Source organism: Misgurnus anguillicaudatus, chromosome 4, assembly GCF_027580225.2.
Source record: "Misgurnus anguillicaudatus chromosome 4, ASM2758022v2, whole genome shotgun sequence".
NCBI classification, from domain to species: Eukaryota; Metazoa; Chordata; class Actinopteri; order Cypriniformes; family Cobitidae; genus Misgurnus; species Misgurnus anguillicaudatus.
Window position 1 is genome coordinate 27505577 of NC_073340.2, and position 20894 is coordinate 27526470.

Genomic DNA, 20894 nt, shown 5'->3' on the forward strand with positions numbered 1-20894 from the left:
ATTTTTTTAAATAAAGTGAGAAAATTTTATTTGATAAAACCTAAAATATTTTAAGTGTTACCAATTGAAGTAATTTTTCCAAGTAGATCCAATTTAGGATTTATTTCAACAACCAAAAAAGGTCAAGTACATCAGTGTTATCCTTTATATTCTTAAAAACAATCTTTACATTGACAAAATAAACTACAAGAACAAAATTTTGTCCATTTTTAAAAGACTTAAGAGCTCTTGGCTTTAAGGCTTTTAGTTTTTATTACAAAACCAACCAGAGATTTTCAACTTTTGCAAACCAGCTCTATAACTGACGTTGAAATGATAATACTGCCATACTCCCGGTAATGGCAACAATTTCTGGTAACTACACAGTCATGAAGATCTCAAATACATTGCATGTATTTTGTTTAACGTTTTTCTCAAGCAGTGCAGTATCAATAAATATTGAAGCCTGGTCAGGATCTGAAGCTTTCTTTTAAAATCTCTCTTGCAGTACTAGGCAAGCTTCACACTGTAAGTAACGGAAAGTTACGGCAGTCCACGCAAAGGCATAACCCTAACTAAAAATTATACTGTATGTAAAAAAACAACAATCTGTAAATATGTCATTTTAAATAAAGATAAAGTAACTAAGCTACTGAAATGTGTGTGACTGCATTTCAAAGACCCCTGAGATGAACTTTATTCTTTCTGTACCTTAAGCAACTTCTGCTAGATTTCCTACAAAAGATAAAGCAAGGTACCATTACAATGGTTTGTGTTTTGGTAGAACAGATTTGGAATTATAACAATGACAAGACAAAACAACATTTAAAGGAACTAAAAATAAGTTTAGGAAATGTTACGATCACTTCCACAGTGAATGCACTGCACACCAAACCAACGGCGAAGTTCATATGTGCCATACTGTTTGTAAACGCATCAAATCTTTCACGTTGCGGCTCATCATGTATGATACTGGTGGTTTCACATGCATTTTTCCTTGTAACAGTGAACAGAGGTTATAAAAGATAAATGTTGTTATTTTAAATAACACCATACAGCAGAAATGTTGAGCGGTCGCAATGACTCAATGAGCTGCAAGGCCAGACATCTTTTACAAGCCATCTTCATAGACCACAAATATTCACAAATGCTTGTGTAGAAAACACACATGTGCAAGCCCACCTTCATCTGGACCTTCGACCTGCAGGAAAAAAACGAAAGGTCAAATGAATCGATCTTATCGTACGCTATTAACACCACATACAGTGTAAATCTACATAACAATGTTGATGATAAATGCATGATACATTTTTACATCGTCTGTACTGAATACAAGTAGTGCTTGCTGGTGCAGTAAAAAATTTCCACTGGTGATCAATGCAACTTAAATATTAAAAAAACAAATTAGGCATTGGTTAACAGTGTACTATACTTGAATAATCACAAGGTGGCAGAGTGAGCACTACTAAGGAAAAGAAAATCTTTAAATCACACGACTCTTAAATACACTTTACTTTTTTGCCTAGAGGGTTGCATTGCCATAATTTGTTGTTGTGGCAAGAAGCATTATAGCTTATTGCTTTTATCACATATCTATCATTTTACAAAATCCTTATTGTTTCATGAAATGATTGGCATTCGTTCAGTTAGATCATCTATTCATTCACACATTAATTGGTTACACTTTATTTTGATCGTCCACTTAGTTGTGGTTTAAAAGAGCATATTTTTTATTTTTCTTGTCAAAAATGACAATCGTTTCGCTAGATAAGACCCTTATGCCTCGTTTGGGATTGTTTATAGTCCTTTGAAACTCCGTTGAAAAAAACTGTTACGTGTTGAGTTAAGTGTTAATTGTTGGTGTCTATTAAAGTCCATTAAAATGAGAAAAATCCTGCAATGTTTTCCTCAAAAAACATAATTTCTTCTCGACTGAACAAAGAAAGACATCAACATTTTGGATGACATGGTGGTGAGTAAATTATCTGGATTTTTATTTTAAGAAAATGGAATATTCCTTTAAGACATTCAACTACATGTCAACCATCTCTCATTAGTGGGGTGATTTCCAAACTGGGGGGCGGGAAATGGTGCCAGGGTACCCAGTTTTATGAAATTGTATGTATATATCAACTTCTAATCACATAAAATAAGGTTACTAACCAACAGAACTACATTGTACAATTTAATATGTTTTGTTTAATTCTAAGTTTGAGATCAATGGTTAAAGTCAAAGTTATTTTCAGACGGCTTAAACGTGTTTTAGTCTAGAAACTAGCCTTGAAGGAACACTCCATTTTTTGAAAATATGCTAATTTTCCAGCTCCCTAGAGTTAAACATTGATTTTGACTGTTTTGGAATCCATTCAGCTGATCATCGGGTCTGGCGCCAGCACTCCTAGCTAGCCCAGCATAATCCATTGAATCTGATTAGAACATTAGCATCACGCTAAAAAATAACCAAAGAGTTTCGATATTTTTCCTATTTAAAACTTAACTCTTCTGTAGTTACATTGTGTACGATGTAACTACGAAATTAAAAGTTTCAATAGGCAGATATGGCTATGAACTATACTCTCATTCTGGCGTAATAATCAAGGACTTTGCTGATGTATATTACGCACTGCCCGAAAATAGTCCCCTTGGTTACTTTCAATAGCAGGAGACGCTGCGTAATATCATTGCGCCTCCTGCAGCCATGTTACGGCAGCAAAGTCCTTGATTATTACGCCAGAATGAGAGTATAGTTCCTGCCATATCTGCCTAGAAAATCACAACCCCCAATTTTCTGTCGGTCTAAGTACACGATGTAACTACAGAAGAGTCAAGTTTTAAATTGGAAAAATATTGAAACTCTTGGTTTATTTTAAGCGTGATGCTAATGGTCTAATCAGATTCAATGGATTATGCTAAGCTATGCTAAAAGTGGTAGCGCCTGACCCGGAGATCAGCTGAATGGATGACAAAATGGTAAAAATAAAATGTTGCAGGAAAATGAGCAAACATTCAACTAATACTTTAATGACTAATAGTTGACAAGAAGTTGCAAAAGTACTTACTAAACTGTCTAGAGTGGACTATCGAAATAAAGTGTTACCCAGTAATTTCGTAATGGTTAGATTATTGCAACTTATTGTACAATGGCTGCCTTAAACCGCCTCATCCTATTTAAAGTTGGTCTAAAATGCAGCCATTAGCCTCCTTACAGGGTCTATAAAGACTGATATGTGACCCTCGACCACAAAACCAGTTATCATTAGCATGAGTGTATTTGTAGCAATAGCCAGCAATGCATATGGGTCAAAATTTGAATTTTTTTTATGCCAAGAATTATTAGGATATTAAGTAAAGATCATGTTTCATAAAGATATTTTGTAAATGTCATACTGTAAATAAATAAAAAATATCTTTATCATTAGTAATATGTGTTGTAAGAACTATAAATGTGATTTTCTCAACATTAAAATTTTTTTGCACATCCAGATTTTCAAATAGTATCTCGGACAAAGAATGTCCAAACCATACATCAATGAAAAGTTAATTTATTCAGCTTCCAGGTAATGTATAAACCTTAAAGAGTAACTAAACCAACTTTTTTTAGTTAATGATCTGTAACAATGTGGCGTTGTTCATTGATTTGAGTAACTTTTGCTACAATTATGCTACAATATATGGCGTAAAAACGTGCTGCCCTCTTCAGGTTGAACGGTGCTACTGCAGTTTAATTTTCTCATTGGATGTTGCGGTACTGCATGATGTAAGCGGTACGATCATACGTAAGCATGATCAAGCTCACCACGCCCTTGCTCTGATCAGGGTTATGCTTTAATTTAAATACATTGACCCTATGACTGGTTTTGTGGTCCAGGGTCACACATTGCCCATGTATTAGTATCCCTAAATTTGTTTTCTATAAAATAGAGGACAGACTTGAAAGTATGCTTTATAGGTGCATTTTGCTATTGTAGGCCCCTAAATTGTGGAACAAGCTTCCACTTCGTGTTAGGTTTAAAGACACATTTTTATTCCTTATCTTCTGAATAGATTTTAAATATAGACATTTCTATTTCTGCATTTGGCAGACACTTTATCCAAAGCGACTTACAGTGCATTGCGATAAAGGTTGAGGTGAGAATTTAGGCACATTTTTCAAAAATCTGACTCCAATCTCTGATTCCAAACAGATAACGGAGAAAAGAGTGTGATGATTGTAATCACTCATCATGTGATAAATGTGACGAGTGATGCCTTTTTGGCAACACAACAAAAGTCACCTTTACTTTCTTCCTGCTAAGTGACATTTCTCATACAGAAACAGATAAACGTCAGATGCCTTTAATACTGGATTTCAATCTGATTTTAAAGATAAACTGGACAAATCTGTTCCTGCTTTTAATAAAATAAATAAAGATTTAGTAAGATCAAAAACGAGCATGTTAGGATTCTGAAACTCCAAGCAAACAGAGAAACGGCAGTAACAGAGTGCAGATGTTAGTTATGAAGGAGGTCACTGCCAGTGCAGCTGTAATCTGCTGAGCAGTCTGTGCCTAACATCTCTGCGGTGAAATTCATGCTGTGGTCTGGCCATGCGAACTCCACGCTGGGCTGTGTGACGAAGATCTGGGATGCAGGAACCACTGGAGTGACAATGTGAATTCCTAAGAACCCGCTGTCTGGCGGCCTGGGGTTTTACATATCCATCTTCGGGGAAAGTCTGACTATACCGAGTCATTAGTTTGGAAACGGGATAAAATGCTGAATGCTGATTTTCTTTGCTTTGGGCTACTTCAAGTGCATTTCATGCGAAAAACTAATTTATGCCTTACCCAACTGAAACGGACACAATACCACCATCCCATTATTCAATTACTATTTACTCACTCACTTGTCATTTAAACCTCATATTACAACATTTTTTTATGAAAAGAAAAAGATGTTTAGCGGAATCTTACCCAAATCTTATTTGTCATGTATGAATTTTAATATGTTGCCATGTTTAATGCTACGGTGCGTTCCAAACGGGATAACCCCTCTCTGAAGGGCATCATGGCAAACCGAAGTGCTCAAAATGGTCACATCGCTTCCCCTTGATTCTTTGCAGAGGTATATTCTTATGAATACTTAAAGGATTAGTGAATTTTCTTAAAAAAAATCCAGATAATTTACTCACCACCATGTCATCCATAATGTTGATGTCTTTCTTTGTTCAGTCGAGAAGAAATTATGTTTTTTTTTAGGAAAACATTCCAGGATTTTTCTAACTCTAATGGACTCTAATGGACCACAACACTCAACAGTTCCAATGCAGTCCAAAACTGCAGTTTCAAAGGACTCCAAACGATCTCAAACGAAGCACAAGGGTCCCATCCAGCGAAACAATACTCATTTTTGGCAAGAAAAAGAAAAAACATGCACTTTTAAACCACAACTCCTCCTCCTCCTCCGGCTGTGCGACGCGCCAGCGCGACCTCAAGTAATTGCATAATGACGTCTACAGGTCACATGTTACATATATGAAACGTACATTTGCGGACCATTTTAAACAATAAACTGACACAAAGACATTAATTTGTATCATTCCACATACAACAACGTTAGAAAGGTCCTCTTTCTCCACACTTGTAAACACTGCGGCATAGTTTCGCATACGTAATCCATGACCTCTTGACGTGTTGACATATTACTTGAGGATGCACTGGCGCGTCACAGGACCAGAGGAAGACAAGAAGTTGTGGTTTAAAAGTGCATATTTTTTATTTTTCTTGTCAAAAATGACAACCGTTTCGCCAGACAAGACCCTTATGCCTCGTTTGAGATCGTTTAGAGTCCTTTAAAACTGCAATTTTAAACTGCATTAAAACTGTTAAGTATTGGGGTCCATTAAAGTCCATTAAAATGCGAAAAATCCTGGAATGTTTTTTTCTCAAAAAGAAAAAACATAATTTCTTCTTGACTGAACAAAGAAAGACATCAACATTTTGGATGACATGGTGGTGACTAAATTATCTGGATTTTTTTTAAGAAAATTGACTAATCCTTTAAGTGAACAAACTGTATTATATATGCATAACAACAAATATATACTTTTAACTGGATGAGCCGAAATCATCAGTAGTTCAAATGTATCTAATTAAAACGAGTTGATTATAAAGTCACAAATAAAAAAACAATGTCCATTAGCCGTTGTCCCAACAAAGTGAGGATAACCAAAATGAACTAAGGCTAAACAAAACACCCTTTAAATGGAAACGCAAGGCTAATAATGCAAAGGGCTCCTCCAAGTCATGTGACCAATCACAACTCGCCTATACTTTTTAAGTAAAGATGAATGCGATTTTGGAGAAATAGCAACTTGTTTGAAGGCCTACAATACAGAACTTCATTCTTATGTACATTTTATCTGGTGTTTTTGTACTTTTCAGAGCCTGACAGTGTTTGGACACCGATCACTTTCATTGTTTGTCAAAGAGCAACAATAACATTGTGTGGCATGTCTGGAATGACACGAGGATGAGAAAAAACTCTACCGATTTATCTTTCCTACAGTATTTTGGCAGTAAACCTTTTTCATGAGATGAGATGTGTCGTCACAGGCCTGCTGTTTCTCAGAAGAAGTTCTTGATGAATGGAGTAACCAGTTTAACCCATAACTTCACATATCGATCAGGCTGATTAAAAGTTGAGCTTGAAACTTCAGTCGAGCTTTTATATAACATCTCCTGTTCCTGGAAAAAACAGAAAATGAGACGTCCATGTTCAAACAGAGACACGTGTATTTTAATATCTGCATTTATCATCACATAAACAAATGTTACATCATTTGGAGTGCTGCACGGTCATCACATTAACTGATCATTCACCATCTGATAAGAGAGGGTAATCGGAAACTTACGGTTCACAAACTATAACAATGAATAACACTACCAGTTATTCAAACTTTATTGTGGCCAATATAGATGTTCCCAGAAGAACCGGTAAAGATAAATGGCTTTGGTGTAACCTTTAGATGTAATTCAATTTTAATACGTGAAATATAATTCTATTCAAATCACTGTCAAATGAGTAAAGGTGTGGACTTTTTGAATATCTTCAATAAAACTGCTTATAGTGAAATATTTTTTGTATCAGTAAAAAAATGTATAATGACTGCAAAACGGTCTAAAAGGTGACCAAACCCCCTCTAAAACCAGCTTGTTACAACAGATTTAACCAGGCTGGGAGACCAGCTAAAACCAGTCAAACATCTTAGGCTGGTTTCAGCTGGTCTTTTCAATAAGGATCACATTTATATAATCAGTTTATTTTTAAAAAGTAAAAAATACCTATCAACAAGAACAAACACAAGTATGTAAACATAAATTCTTGGTGTTTACTGTCAGTATCCTCCTGCTGAATCAACAAATGTACACTCAAAATCAGAGTGCATTGTGGGTAAAAAGTAGTGAACAAATGTAGGGAATGACTTGTTCACTTAGAATTCAGACCCTAAATTTAATCCCCTACATAGTGCACTACATAGGACAGGGGACGAATTCGGACACAGCTTATATTTTAAAGGATTAGTCCATTTTCTTAAAAGAAAAATCCAGATAATTTACTCACCACCATGTCATCCAAAATGTTGATGTTTTTTTTTGTTCAGTCGAGAAGAAATTATGTTTTTTGAAGAAAACATTGCAGAATTTTTCTAATTTTAATGGACTTTAATAGAACCCAAAATTTAATACGTAACTCAACACGTAACAGTTTTTTTCAAAGTTTCAAAGGACTATAAAAAATCCCAAACGAGGCATAAGGGTCTTATCTAGCGAAACGATTGTCATTTTTGACAAGAAAAAAAACAAATATACACTTTTAAACCACAACTTCTCGTCGTGTAGATCCGGTCGTGATGCGCCAGCTGACCCCACTACGTCACCGCAATACGTCATGACGTCAAGAGGTCACCGAGGACGAACGCGAAACTCCGCCCCAGTGTGTTAAAAGATGACCGTTCCCACGTTGTTGTATGTCAACTGATACTAATTAATGTCTTTGTGGCAGTTTATTGTTTAAAATGGTCCGCAAATGTGCGTTTTATATATCTAACACGTGACCTCCCTACGTCACTACGCATTTACGTTAGGTCGCGCTGGACCGGAGCTTGACGAAAAGTTGTGGTTTAAAAGTGTATATTTTTTACTTTTCTTGTCAAAAATGACAATCGTTTCACTAGATAAGACCCTTATGCCTCGTTTGGGATTGTTTATAGTCCTTTGAAACTCCGTTTAAAAAAACTGTTAAGTGTTGAATTAAGTATTAAATGTTGGGCTCTATTAAAGTCCATTAAAATTAGAAAAATTCTGCAATGTTTTCTTCAAAAAACATAATTTCTTCTCGACTGAACAAAGAAAGACATCAACGTTTTGGATGACATGGTGCTGAGTAAATTATCTGGATTTTTCTTTTAAGAAAATGGACTAATCCTTTAAGTAAGAGATAATGGAAAATTATAATGTACAAATCGTTAAAGGAAAACAGCACAGTTTTTCAATATTTTACTATGTTCTTACCTCAACTTAGACGAATTAATACATCCCTATCTTTTTTCAATGCGTGCACTTAATCTTTTTTATAGCGTTGTGAATGTGTTAGCATTTAGCCTAGCCCCATTCACTCCTTAGGATCCAAACAGGGATGAGTTTAGAATCCACCAAACACTTCCATATTCTCCCCTTTTAAAGTTTGTTACATGAGTAGTTACACGAGTAAGTATGGGGGCACAAAATAAAACATGGCGATTTTTTTAAGCGGATAAAAAATGAGAAAATGTTTGGATCCTAAGGAATGAATGGGGCTAGGCTAAATGCTAACACATTCACGACGCGCTGTACAAAGATTAAGTGCACGCATTAAAAAAGATAGGTTTGTATTCATTCGTCCAAGTTGAGGTAAGAACATAGTAAAATATTGAAAAACTGTGGTGTTTTCCTTTAATTATTCCAGTATCATCACACATCATCACGGATGGTGCCGAACCTGTTGCAGTTGGACCTGAAGTTCCTCATTTTCTGTTACTATGGCAATCTGAGCCTCCAGATCTCTGTGCACAGAGCGATATCCGAAATTTGGAGAGCCAATAAGAGTGAGGCACGGTCGGTCTATTCCTCTGACACAGTACCACAGTCCTACAAAAGAGGAAATAGTAAAAAGTTACCAAATATTTCACCTAAAAAATATTATCTGGATTAGGAAGTGTTAACGGAAACCCTAAAATTAGTATTTCTATTACGCACACATTGCTCTAAAAATACTTTTAGGAAGTCAAAAGGGGGACACGACGTCAGGGAAAACCTTGCAGCCTATGACGTTGTGGTCCTTATGAAACAAACGAGTTAGCGTCATCACATTGTTGCATTCCAATTTAGCCATTAAAACAGTTGACGTTCTCAAGATAGTTAAAAAAAAGGTGTAGTATCTGTTAAAAGGTGCACTTAAAGGGAACACCCGTCAAAGTGACAAAAGCCGTTCAGCCTCAACAGTTTACCACACACATCAAACAACAATCAACTATGTACACTTACCAAACTTCTGTTCTAATAATAGACAGCAAGCATAGCCCGAGGTGATATTCTTGTTGACTGATGTTGTAAATCAAGTGACACAACTGCCAGGAATACTCGAAAAAATAATTCCTAAGGACTTCCTTGTGCATGCAAAACCATAAACAATTAACCCCTACATGCACCTGCAAATGCCTTCAAGCTTTATTATATGAAACACAAAGCAGCTGAATTCACACATTTGATATTTGTAAAACTCTTCTTGCAGCTCAATTGGTAGAGCACTGCGTTAGCAGCACAAAGGTTGCAGGTTCGATTTTAAAGGAACACAAACACACACAGATAAAATGCATAGATTGAATGCATTGCAAATGCATAAATATACAGAAATATTTTTCATAGCATCATCTGATATTTAAGTCTTTGGATCGAGACCAGCAGGTAGACCATTAGAGAACCGATGCACACCCGACTTGTCCAGTACATCTGATCAGCACCTTTGCAAGATGCTTAACTGTGAGTACTGTATCTCACTATCTCTCCCCTCCTGTAGAGCGAAGGCCAGCGTCAGAACTACGGCTAATGGTCATTGATTCTTCTTCTAAAGCTCAGCTGCGGGGACCTCTGCACCCTGTCGGTTCCCACTTCTGCTCAGCTGTTACAAGAAATGACGGCATGACAAGCCGTCATCTAATAAGCTGAACTTCTCAACGAGGGGAGTCAAATTGGATACTACTGGCACTCAACAGGTGGTGACGCTTCCTCTGGATTTCTCTGCATTGCCACCATTTTGTTCTTTGCTTCCAGGCATCATAACAGAACAATTTAAATCAAATTTATGAATAATGAATGCATCGATAAATCAGGATTTATTTCATAATTAACACATTAAAGCAAGGTATGATATGGGGCTCCGTGATTAACCTACAATTTGATATCTCTGTCTCATTTAAAATATATGAATATTCTGCATTTACTATATGGTTAAAAAAGGATTTTTAATTGATTTGGAAAAACACTTAAAGGAAAACACCACTGTTTTTCAATATTTTACTATGTTCTAACCTCAACTTAGATTAATTAATACCTAGCTTTTTTCAATGCGTGCACTTAATCTTTGTACAGCGTGTTGTGAACGTGTTAGCATTTAGCCTAGCCCCATTCATTTCTTAGGATCCAAACAGGGATAAATCCAGAAGCAACCGAACACCTCCATGTTTTCCCCATTTAAAGACTGCCACATGAGCAGCAACACGAGCAAGTATGGTGGCACCAAATAAAAAGTGCAGATTTTTTAAGCGTGTTAAAACTAAATTAATAAAAAATTAATAAAAGACCATGTTTTATTTTGTGCCACCACACCCACTCGTGCAACTACTCATGTAACAGTCTTTAAATGAGGAAAACATGGAAGTGTTTGGCGGCCCCCAAGTCATCCCTGCTTGGATCCCAAGGAATGAACGGGGCCAAGCCAAATGCCAACACAATCACGACGCGCTGCACAAAGACCAAGTGTACGGATTGAAAAAAATGGGCATGCATTCATCCGTCCAAGTTGAGGTTAGAACATAGCCAAACACTGAAAAATGGCGGTGTTCTCCTTTAAAGGTCCAATGTATAGATTTTTAGGAGCATCTAGTGGTGAGACTGTGAATTGCAACCAACAGCTCAGTCTACAGCTCACCCCTCCCTTTCAAAACGCATGGTGAAGCTACGGTAGCCACCACAGGACAAACACATCATCGTCTGAGACAACGTAGTGACAAAACGCTCTCTATAGAACAGTTTGTCCATTTAGGGCTACTATACTATACAAAATGACGGTGACTTCCATGGAAGGGGACCCACGGTGTATATAGATAAAAACGGCTCATTCTAAGGTAGTTTAAACAATACAGTTAATTTTGTAAGGTCTTTCTACATCACTGATAATATTGTTATGTATATTATATTGCATTTCTGTCAAGAGATCCTTTGAAAAGTTACACAAGGCACATTTAAAATGTTTCGTACAAAACTATAGACCTAGTTGAGCTACATTCACATTTATGCATTTTTTATCCAAAGCAACTTATAAGTTATACATAATATGCGTGTTTCCTGGAAACCCATGACCTTTTGTGCTGCTAACACCATGTTTTTCTTATTGAGCTACAGGAACACTTTGTATAGAAACATAAATCCAGATTCCATATTTCTCCAACTGCATCGATGCAAATTCCCACCTAGGATTGATCTGTAAAGGCTTCTGTATTATGTGTATCTCAACTTGAACAGGTTAATGGCCAGCTGAAATAGCTCAGCTTTAACAACCGCCAAAACCTCCTGCCTCTGGTTTACAGAGAAAACATCAGGTATGTCTGGCAGCCTCTGTGTCCTGACGCTGTCCAGGAAGAACTCAGAGGCTATTCAATCAGAAGTGCTGGGAAACCTGCTCCATGCATTAAATTATGAGCTTTCCTGTTACACCCAAGTTTTGGGAATAGTTTGGAAACTCGCCATTTAAAAAAAATATCAGCACAGAATATAAACAAACACCGACAGTACCTTTAGCATGAAAGGTCCAATCATCACGATAGTATTCATGTAAGTGGATGCGGCTCTCCTGACCAAGTTGACACACCTGAAATGGAGAGACTGTTGAGTGAAGCGCCATTAAAACCAACAAAAACACAGGCAAAGGTGGTTTGCACCAAAAAGTAATTGTAAAAAAACTAAATGGAAATAAAAACCGGGAAAAACTGTAAGCTATTTAAATAAGTTTAAGCAGTATGACTAAATATTGTGGAATGAGTAATTTTATACCACACACACATACACATACAAATAAAGGTGTTACATTAAAGTTCCTTTACTTTTGTACCTTCTCCAATACAAAGTACCTTTTGTGAAACAGAAAAGTTCTGCAGATGTCATGATAAAGGTTATTTATACAGTCCTTTCAGGAATATGCAGCATATTTATGCAATTTTATGCGATAAAATTGCGGGAAATTGCAAAAACTGTTTGCAGCTTTTCAATGATGTTTACATCACTTCATAACGTTCTCATAGCTGCGCTTGTGTGAATAAATGCAAAATTTTTCAACATCGTGCTAAGATATAACTGACTTTTTGCTACGAAAATGCAGGGATTATGAAATCATGCAAGCCCCCCATATTTTGCAAGCAGAAATCTGTCATTTATGTAGCAATAGTGTGGCGTATTTAAAAAATGCGGCCCCCGCATAAATTTGCAGACTTTGGCTGATTATGCATTGAATCATGCGATCGCATAATCGCGATTGTCTGGAGGGACTGTTTATAGTACCATACAGCTAAAAACGGTTCACCCTTTTGCTTTTTAAGTGCAGTGTGATAGTACACATAGCTACTATAGTACTTAAAGGGGACATTCGTGAAAATCTGACTTTTTCCATGTTTAAGTGCTATAATTGGATCCCCAGTGCTTTTATCAACCTAGACAATGTGTAAGAACAACCCAGTAACTTAGTTTTGGTAAACCATTCTCTGCAAACATGTTAAAAAATAGGTCATTGAAATCTGGCTCCCCTTGTGATGTCGTAAGGGGATAATACCACCAACCACGGAACTGTCATTTAGTGCAGACATCAGCTCATTTGCATTTAAAAGGACACACCCAAAACAGCACATTTTTCTCACACCTACAAAGTGGCAATTTTAACATGCCATAACAAATGATCTATATGGTATTTTAAGCTAAAACTTCACATACGTAACTCTGGTGAAACAAGATTTATTTTATATTGTTAAAAAGTCTTGTGAAATGTCCTCAATAAAGGTGTTTTTTAGAGATTTTAAGCAGCTTCTAGTCGTGAGATTGTGAATTGCCACCAACAGCTTAATCCACAGCTCACCCAACGCTATCTCACGAGAATTCGTATTAATTCATACAACCACATTCGTAAGTTTTGGTACGATTGGCATTGACCCCTGTGACGTTGGGGTTCGATGCGGGGTTAGGGGTTCGTTGTTGGTTTTTTTCATGAGAATCGTATGATTTTGCACGATTAACTTCGTATGAATTGATACAAATTAGCCGACTCGTAAAATATGTAAGATTTCTCCTGAGATCAGGCTGGCTAACCCTCCCTTTCAAAACGCATAGAGAAGACAACGTAGTGACAAAACGCTCTCTGTAAAACAGTTTGTCCATTTAGGGCTACTGTAGAAACATGGTGGCGTGGAATTGCGACTTCAACGTAAGGGACTCACGATCTATGTAGATAAAAATGACTCATTCTAAGGTAATATAAACAATACAGTTCATTTTGTAAGGTCTTTATAGACCACTGATAATAATAAAGTCATGTATATTATTATTATTGCATTTTAGTCAAGAGGTCCTACATAGTAGAAGCTTTTTACTGAAAAAATGTACTGCACATTTTTTATATCTAAATTGTATTTTATTATTTTTAATTACTACTATTTAGATTCATGGACACAAGCGTTAGGTCATTCGTTACAAATAAATAACAAATTTACCATCTGTGGCAAACCAGTTATGTCACATTATACGTCCGCTTTGGTTATATAACAAGTGTACAATAAAGGACTCAGAATAGTAACTCATTCTAAACATCTGAAAGAGCCAGGAAGGAAGCCATTGTAAAAACAGTCAATAGGCTATACACACCTGTGACACGGCTTACATCAAGCAAATCACATATCTGTATAACACATTATGAATAATATAGGTAAATAAGGTCTAGGCTAGCAGTCACACTCAAAATTGTAATAAATATTTCTAAATATCTATACAGCCACATACAGTAGTTGATCTTTCCAAAATGATGATATTGGAATTTAAGGTAATTGACAACATTGAAATTTAAATATGGCTGACAATGGTTTAACTACCTTGGTTTTTGCTTTTATTTCGTAAAAAACCTATTTTCGTATGGCCTAATATGGTAAAGTACTTGTACTATGTGACAACTAGCCCCAGCCTCCTATTCTCCAAATATTTCAAACTATAAAGAAATGCAAACCTTGTTGTAGAACTGTCGTGCAATGTAAACATAGGCCTCAGGAATTGCACCTGCCACTCCTTTGGCCCCGAAAAACCCATTAACCTCCGGTGAGGCCATAAGGATGCGGTAGTCTGCATCAGCACCCAGCACCAGCTGCATGTATGTCTTTGTTAGGTTAAAGTAACCCGACGTCAGGTAGACCACAGAGTCATCACCTGCCTCTGTGAGTAGGCGTTTTGTTACTTGCTCATCCAGGTGAATCCCCAGAGGCTTCATTTGCACGAGAGGAAAGATCCAGGTGTCGTTTGGCACGGTGGCATCAGAGTCCGGAGCATCCGTGCACTCTAGCATGTTCTGCCGGACACGGGCAGTGCTGACCACCTCCATGATCTGTCTCTGTGCTGATGTGGAAAAATCTGCTCGATTACCTGTTTGAACACAAAACCATTTGAAAACACTTAACTATTTGCAACTTTTACAAGTATTGGATACATTTAGGCTCCGTGACAAAATCTAGTGAGTTGTTTATTCGGGTGATTCTCACAAAATCCAGACTTAAAAGGTGTCCAGCATCAGATTTTTTTAAAAAGCCCTTTAAGCCAATTTTATGTTGCACATATATGATTAAGGTCTGAACTTACTATAACCATTATTTTTAGAGGATTTAAAAATTATTTCCTATAGAATTATTTAAATTTTTTAGATTATCATTAATAAAAAGTGTCATTACCGCAACATGGTGTTTCGGTAATGAGAACTAAAAAGTTGTCTAGGTACTATGATAAACAAAATGTCAACTTTTATCTGGAGAGAGTGTCACAGTCAATTATGTCCCTTCCAACAACTTTTTTTTGAAAATTTTAGTTCCTTGAGGGCTTAAACAATGATTGAAAATTGTTCCGGAGGATGAGAAAATTTTTCTTGGACACCTTTATATTCCTTATTATTGTCTCTACATTTACCAATGATCACCAAATACCACATGATATACTATAAACATTTACAGTAAAGAAACATGCGCTAAAGCTTTTGATTTTTTTATTATAAATATTTCCATGTCAAAGAACCAAAATGCAGCCATGGACACATTGCGGTAATGAAACTTTTCCCCTTAAATGCGGAAAAAAAACAAAATTGTTTTTTATGGTGCAATTTAAAATCATGCGCAAAATAGTAAATGAAGAGATGTTTGTAACTGTATGCTTCTTATTTTGATACTCTTACTTTGCATTTACTTTTTTATCAAAATGTTTCATGACACTTCATAAGTCTAATTTCGCGAGAATCACCCATACAGGCAGCATTTTACAAGCATCTTGTGCAATAAAAAAAAAACATTTCCTACTTTTAGCCAAATTTTAAGGCAGCCTTATGCTTTATGGGGAAAAAAAGTCCCTATTTTTTCATTCCACTTTCATTTTAAGATTGAATTATTTTATTGTGGAGACATTTTTCTGTGTACTAATCCGAGTGAATTTGTGCACTAAAAGCATCAAACAAGGAAGTGTCGCAAAACTCATGACTCAAATCTAAAGACACACTCCCTAGGAAAGCGCATGACAAACATTTTTACAATGTTGCTAAATGTTATATTGCCAGTAAAACCATTGCGTACATATCCTGGATAGTCATCATTACCCTTCCCGACTTGAAACGTTGCCTATTTAGACAGCAGACAGTACGGCAGCTCACTAGATCTGGAACAGATCCTTACAAACATCTATATCAATCAAAAGCCCAAATATCCGACAGCAAAGATTAGCAGAGCGATTCTGAGAAATCAGCAGGATCTCGACAAGCCGCGAGCGTTCACACTCGTTCGGCACGAAATCCGCGTCATCCTCTCCAATCCGATCTATTTTATCAAGTATCTGCTCGTGCGAAATCGTGCAAATGCATGATCAAAACCTCAGAGACACGGGTCAATAACTGCTGACCGTCTGGAAAGGCGCTCTGTCAAACCCTGGCGCCTCTGCGAGACATAATGTGCCATGGTGAGTCATAGCAAGAGAGATAATCTGTAAATAATGAATTAGCTTCAGGGCAAAAAGCTGCATGTTGGTAATGTATGGCAGAAACCTGCTGGTCTACGGTCTCTTTGCTTATTTGGTTAACAGGGAGTTTGCTGGGAGGGATGAGGCCGCTCGGAACGTTCTGTTTTGTGAAATGCGAAATAGAGGAAAAGCAAAAGCCTCCTCAAATATGTGCGGCCGGCGATGAACAAACAAACTGCTCTTTGAAGCAGGATACGGGGGCTTTCCCCACGGACGCAGAGCCAGCCGCCCCGAGCCTCTGGGCCTCAAAGGTCCAAACGCATCCAGTTAACAGGGCCACGAAGTTCAGCAGCTCTTACCGACAGACAGTGGGATCCAATTACTGGAGATACAGGGAGGACGTTACTGCCGAGTCAGCGAATGAACTTCTCAATGGACCAGAGCTCCAGTAATTCTTACTGGAAGATGGGGCTTTGAACCTCTCTGCATACCGGGCATGTGCAAAAAAAAAGTGGGTTGCCTGATAAGTAGACGAAAGACTCTTAGTTTGTTTTAGCATGCAAACTGTCTAATAGCTTATGCATGTGATACTTTATTAATTTAAAATTATACTCTAGTTGACCGGTCAACCATTACGATCCCTCTCTACCTCTCGAAGCAGTCAATTCATACACCGTTGCAGATGTGCATCGGCCTGACTCTAGCACATTTAGCCCTTGCTTTCCTCCTTTTACCATCATACTTAACGATTCTTGTTTTTGGCTATCAGTCCATCATTTCCCGTTGACCTCATTGTCTTGACAGACTGTAGCTAGGTCCAAATAGCTCCTTCCCGAACTTATCCTCGTGCATCTCTGCTTTCCTCCCTCCCTGCGCAGATCACTTACCACCAGCAAGGTGACATCATTGCATTATTTCTGGGATCTGTGACAAACTGTGGCTTCGCTCCACCACGATTATGTCATCGGACAGCGCTCGGTTCTTAGCCGTGCCGCTTGGGTTACGGATACAGGTTGAATGAGAGTAATCACTCATTCACTCGGTCCGAGGTCTCCGTTGAGCCTGGGGACCAATTGCACTGTAAGCTACACCGGTCGCAGCCGTAGCTCGGCATTGAACGAACACGGGCCTATGTGAAAAACGGTACATACGTGCAAATGTGCATCGATAATGTGGTGTAGAAATGCATGCTGCGTTTGCACATTCATAAATGTTTTACATCCCCGAACAATTCACATAATGAACTAGTGATTGAAAATTATTTAAAATTGAAAATTATTGAATTAAAGAACTCATTTACATGAAAATGATATGAATATGAGGACATGCATAATAAAAAGCCATGCATGGTTATTCTCAGAAATAAATTGGTTAGATCATCCAGTACCTGTGACTTACTGTATAAAGCAAATTTTGCCTCAGTTTTGTTGCAGAAAATGTTTTTAAATCGAAACACTTTTGTGCATACATAAAATCTGTGTTTGCATGACAAGTCATGAGTTTTTTTTACTGTCATTTCAACCATATATTTAGTAGATTAGTATAGAGATGTGAGGGTTACCGGTTTAATGGTTAACCTCAATAAAAATGTCCAACAGTGAGTATTACCAACTAAAGTTATTTAACCGAAAACAGCATCAACAATGTCATTCACGTCTGCTCTTATGTGTTTGTGATGACAGTGTGGTTCTTACTGTTTTAAATACAAAAAAAATTCACATTTCGGGAAATCTAGTTGCACCAATACACATTTCTTTAGACAAATTCATCTTTCTATTCATTTTCCATGAAATTATGCAATCTGATGAGTTAAAGCTTATTTCTACTATGTTAGTTTTTTCCACAATTGCTGTGAGCGCATATGTCATACAGCTGAGTCCTGGGTCCTAAAGTACCCCCGATTTCTGACAACGCAGTCAGATGACTTGCTGACTTGTCCTGTCTAAAAATGAAAATCGGATTGCTCACTTGTGTTTTATCTGAACTAGATGAACATTTATGTCACGACCCCAAATGTGCCATGATTAATGTTAATGCTCTTTATTTGATGTTTATGCAAATAAAATGTTACATTTGGTTTGTATCAGTACTTTTTTTACATATCTAGAAATTGTTCAAAAAACCATGATAATACTTATAACCAGGGGCGTCGCTAGACCTATTTTACAGGGGCACATGCCCCAGTGTAGATCTTTTGTGCCCCAGTGTAAAGCTCAAGTTTAAATTTTGTCAGTTAGTGAACATTCATTTACAAACATAATTACGGCAAAAACTGATCTATAGCCTATGCAATGTAGTTGTAAAAGCAACGCAGAAGTCACACTGACGTGTGCACACAAAAATTCATGCCTGCACGCGTCTTTACGTTCGGCCGCGCACAAAAGTCCAGAGGCCTCATGTATAAATCTTTACGTAGATTTCATCCTTAGTGTGTGCCTTTGCACATAAGGCAGAGTTTGCGTAATATTTAAGATTTAGATTTATAAAACCATGCGTACTCAAGAAACTGCGCAAAATTCCATTTATAAATCCCAGTCAGCAGAACATTGTGCGTACGTGCGTCTCCACCCCATCTCCTTCCCGAAACAACCATATATGGAGCGAATAACACTTGCTTTTACTGGCCATAATGTTGTTTGCATATCATTTTAATATGGATTTTCCATCCATGTGACGTTACAAAATGCAAGGAAAATATTGTTGCTGTCCGATTTAAACGTCATTTCCAAAAACTGCTACTTACCCATATGGCCACAAAATATTTTTAGAATATATTTTTAAATATATATTTCAAAATATATAAAAAAATGTCCAAAACACATATTTGCTGAAATATATTTTGGATTATGTTTACAAAAATATATTTTTCACAGATATATTTTTTGGCCATTTTCAAATATTTTGAAATATATTTTAAAAGTAAATATTTTAAAGCATTAAAAAATAGATTTAGCCCTTCATATATTTGAATTCAAGAAGATATAGTCACGTCGCATTGGAAGTACAGAGTTTGTGTTTTTTCACTCCGCTCAAAAAGAGTGCGTACGCATGGTCGAGAGCATCTACGGTGCGCACTTATTTACGGCAAGTTTATTTTTTATAAATCCCGATATGTGCGTAAGAAAATTGCGTACGCATATTTCTATGCCCATTTTGTGCATACACACCGTTTATACATCCACGATTGACGAAACGAAATAATAATGATAATCTTATTTGGCTTCTGTAGATGAACATCAGACATGTTTTTGCAAAGCATGAAAACAGAAACACAAAGGAGATGATGAGTTTAAGGGAAGTAAGACAAACTACATCATCACCCTGTCAGGTCTCAAACATTAGAGGAAAAATCTCTGTCAAGTCTACAGAATTGCATTGTTGCTGAGAAAATCAATACATGCATGTGTTATATGGTTCTGTATTCTCAGATATGAAATTAATATTTAGTTCACTAGTTCTAGGACACTACAAAAACAGTTGGCAGTAACTATGAATAAAATTATTTTAGTAACAATAAATGACTGGTTTCTTGAAATATTGTAAAAATATTCTTGTAAAAAATGTGTTAATATCACTGTTATCATTGTATAATGTAGAAAATATTTTCTCTGCTATCAAACATTTTACGCCATTTATGCCTCCAAACATGTTAATTATGTTAAGTATGATAAAGATGATACCAAAATATTTTTAAATAGTGGGTTAAGCGAAGGATATTGTATAAAAGTGTTGCAAACTTCTTGCACACAGCAGGCTTTAAAAAAAAACAGAAAAAAATGGGGGGCCTTTGCCCCAGTAAAGCTTCATGTCTAGCAACGCCCGTATGGATAACCATTGTGATTTTGGTCACTATAACCGTGGAGTACAATTTCCATATTGTTTCATCTCTAGTTCAGTACATTGTGAAATGAGACGTTTCTCCAGGACCATGGTGCTACAAACAAACACTGAACTACATAAAACAACACAGAGCTAAAAAAAGTTAATATATGTATACATAGATTTAGGATTAAATCTATGCAAAGTTTTATGTATGAGGCCTCTGAAACGTCACAAATAGGGTTTAAGTTTCCTGTTATTCAACATGTGACCACAATGCCAGTATTACAAGGAAATGAGTGTTGAACTTACCATCATAACTCTGATTCATGTATGTGTTAGCAAGGGTGGAAACCGCAGGTGTCACATATAAAGAAAACACTGCCTGTATCTCTTATCAGTAATTGCAACTTGATAGCAACAAAAAGTGCTGATGAAGTTGCTGATCAGTCACACGAGTTTGTATCATCCAAATACAGACGTGCCCTAATACCAAATAGACAAACTGTTCAAACTATTAACTTTAAAGATCAAAGCACTGTTGCATGGGACTTATTTTTCTTA

The 20894-nt window shown here is 36.7% G+C and overlaps 1 protein-coding gene across 2 annotated transcripts in view; it reads right to left on the reverse strand.

Annotated features, from left to right (window-relative positions):
- Window positions 1–129: 129 nt before the first annotated feature.
- The window catches only part of pgs1 (phosphatidylglycerophosphate synthase 1), a 32036-nt gene continuing 11271 nt past the window's right edge, over window positions 130–20894 (reverse strand). Inside the window, exons 7-11 of one of the 2 annotated variants that reach the window (XM_055176907.2) lie at window positions 14536–14945; window positions 12069–12144; window positions 8998–9146; window positions 6542–6704; window positions 130–1180 (exon numbers count right to left, since the gene is read on the reverse strand). In XM_055176907.2, the coding sequence (XP_055032882.2) occupies window positions 6585–6704; window positions 8998–9146; window positions 12069–12144; window positions 14536–14945 (755 nt within the window). In that variant the 3' untranslated portion in view covers window positions 130–1180; window positions 6542–6584. The remainder of the gene's footprint in view (window positions 1181–6541; window positions 6705–8997; window positions 9147–12068; window positions 12145–14535; window positions 14946–20894) is intronic. The other variant, XM_055176906.2, reaches the window with a different exon arrangement.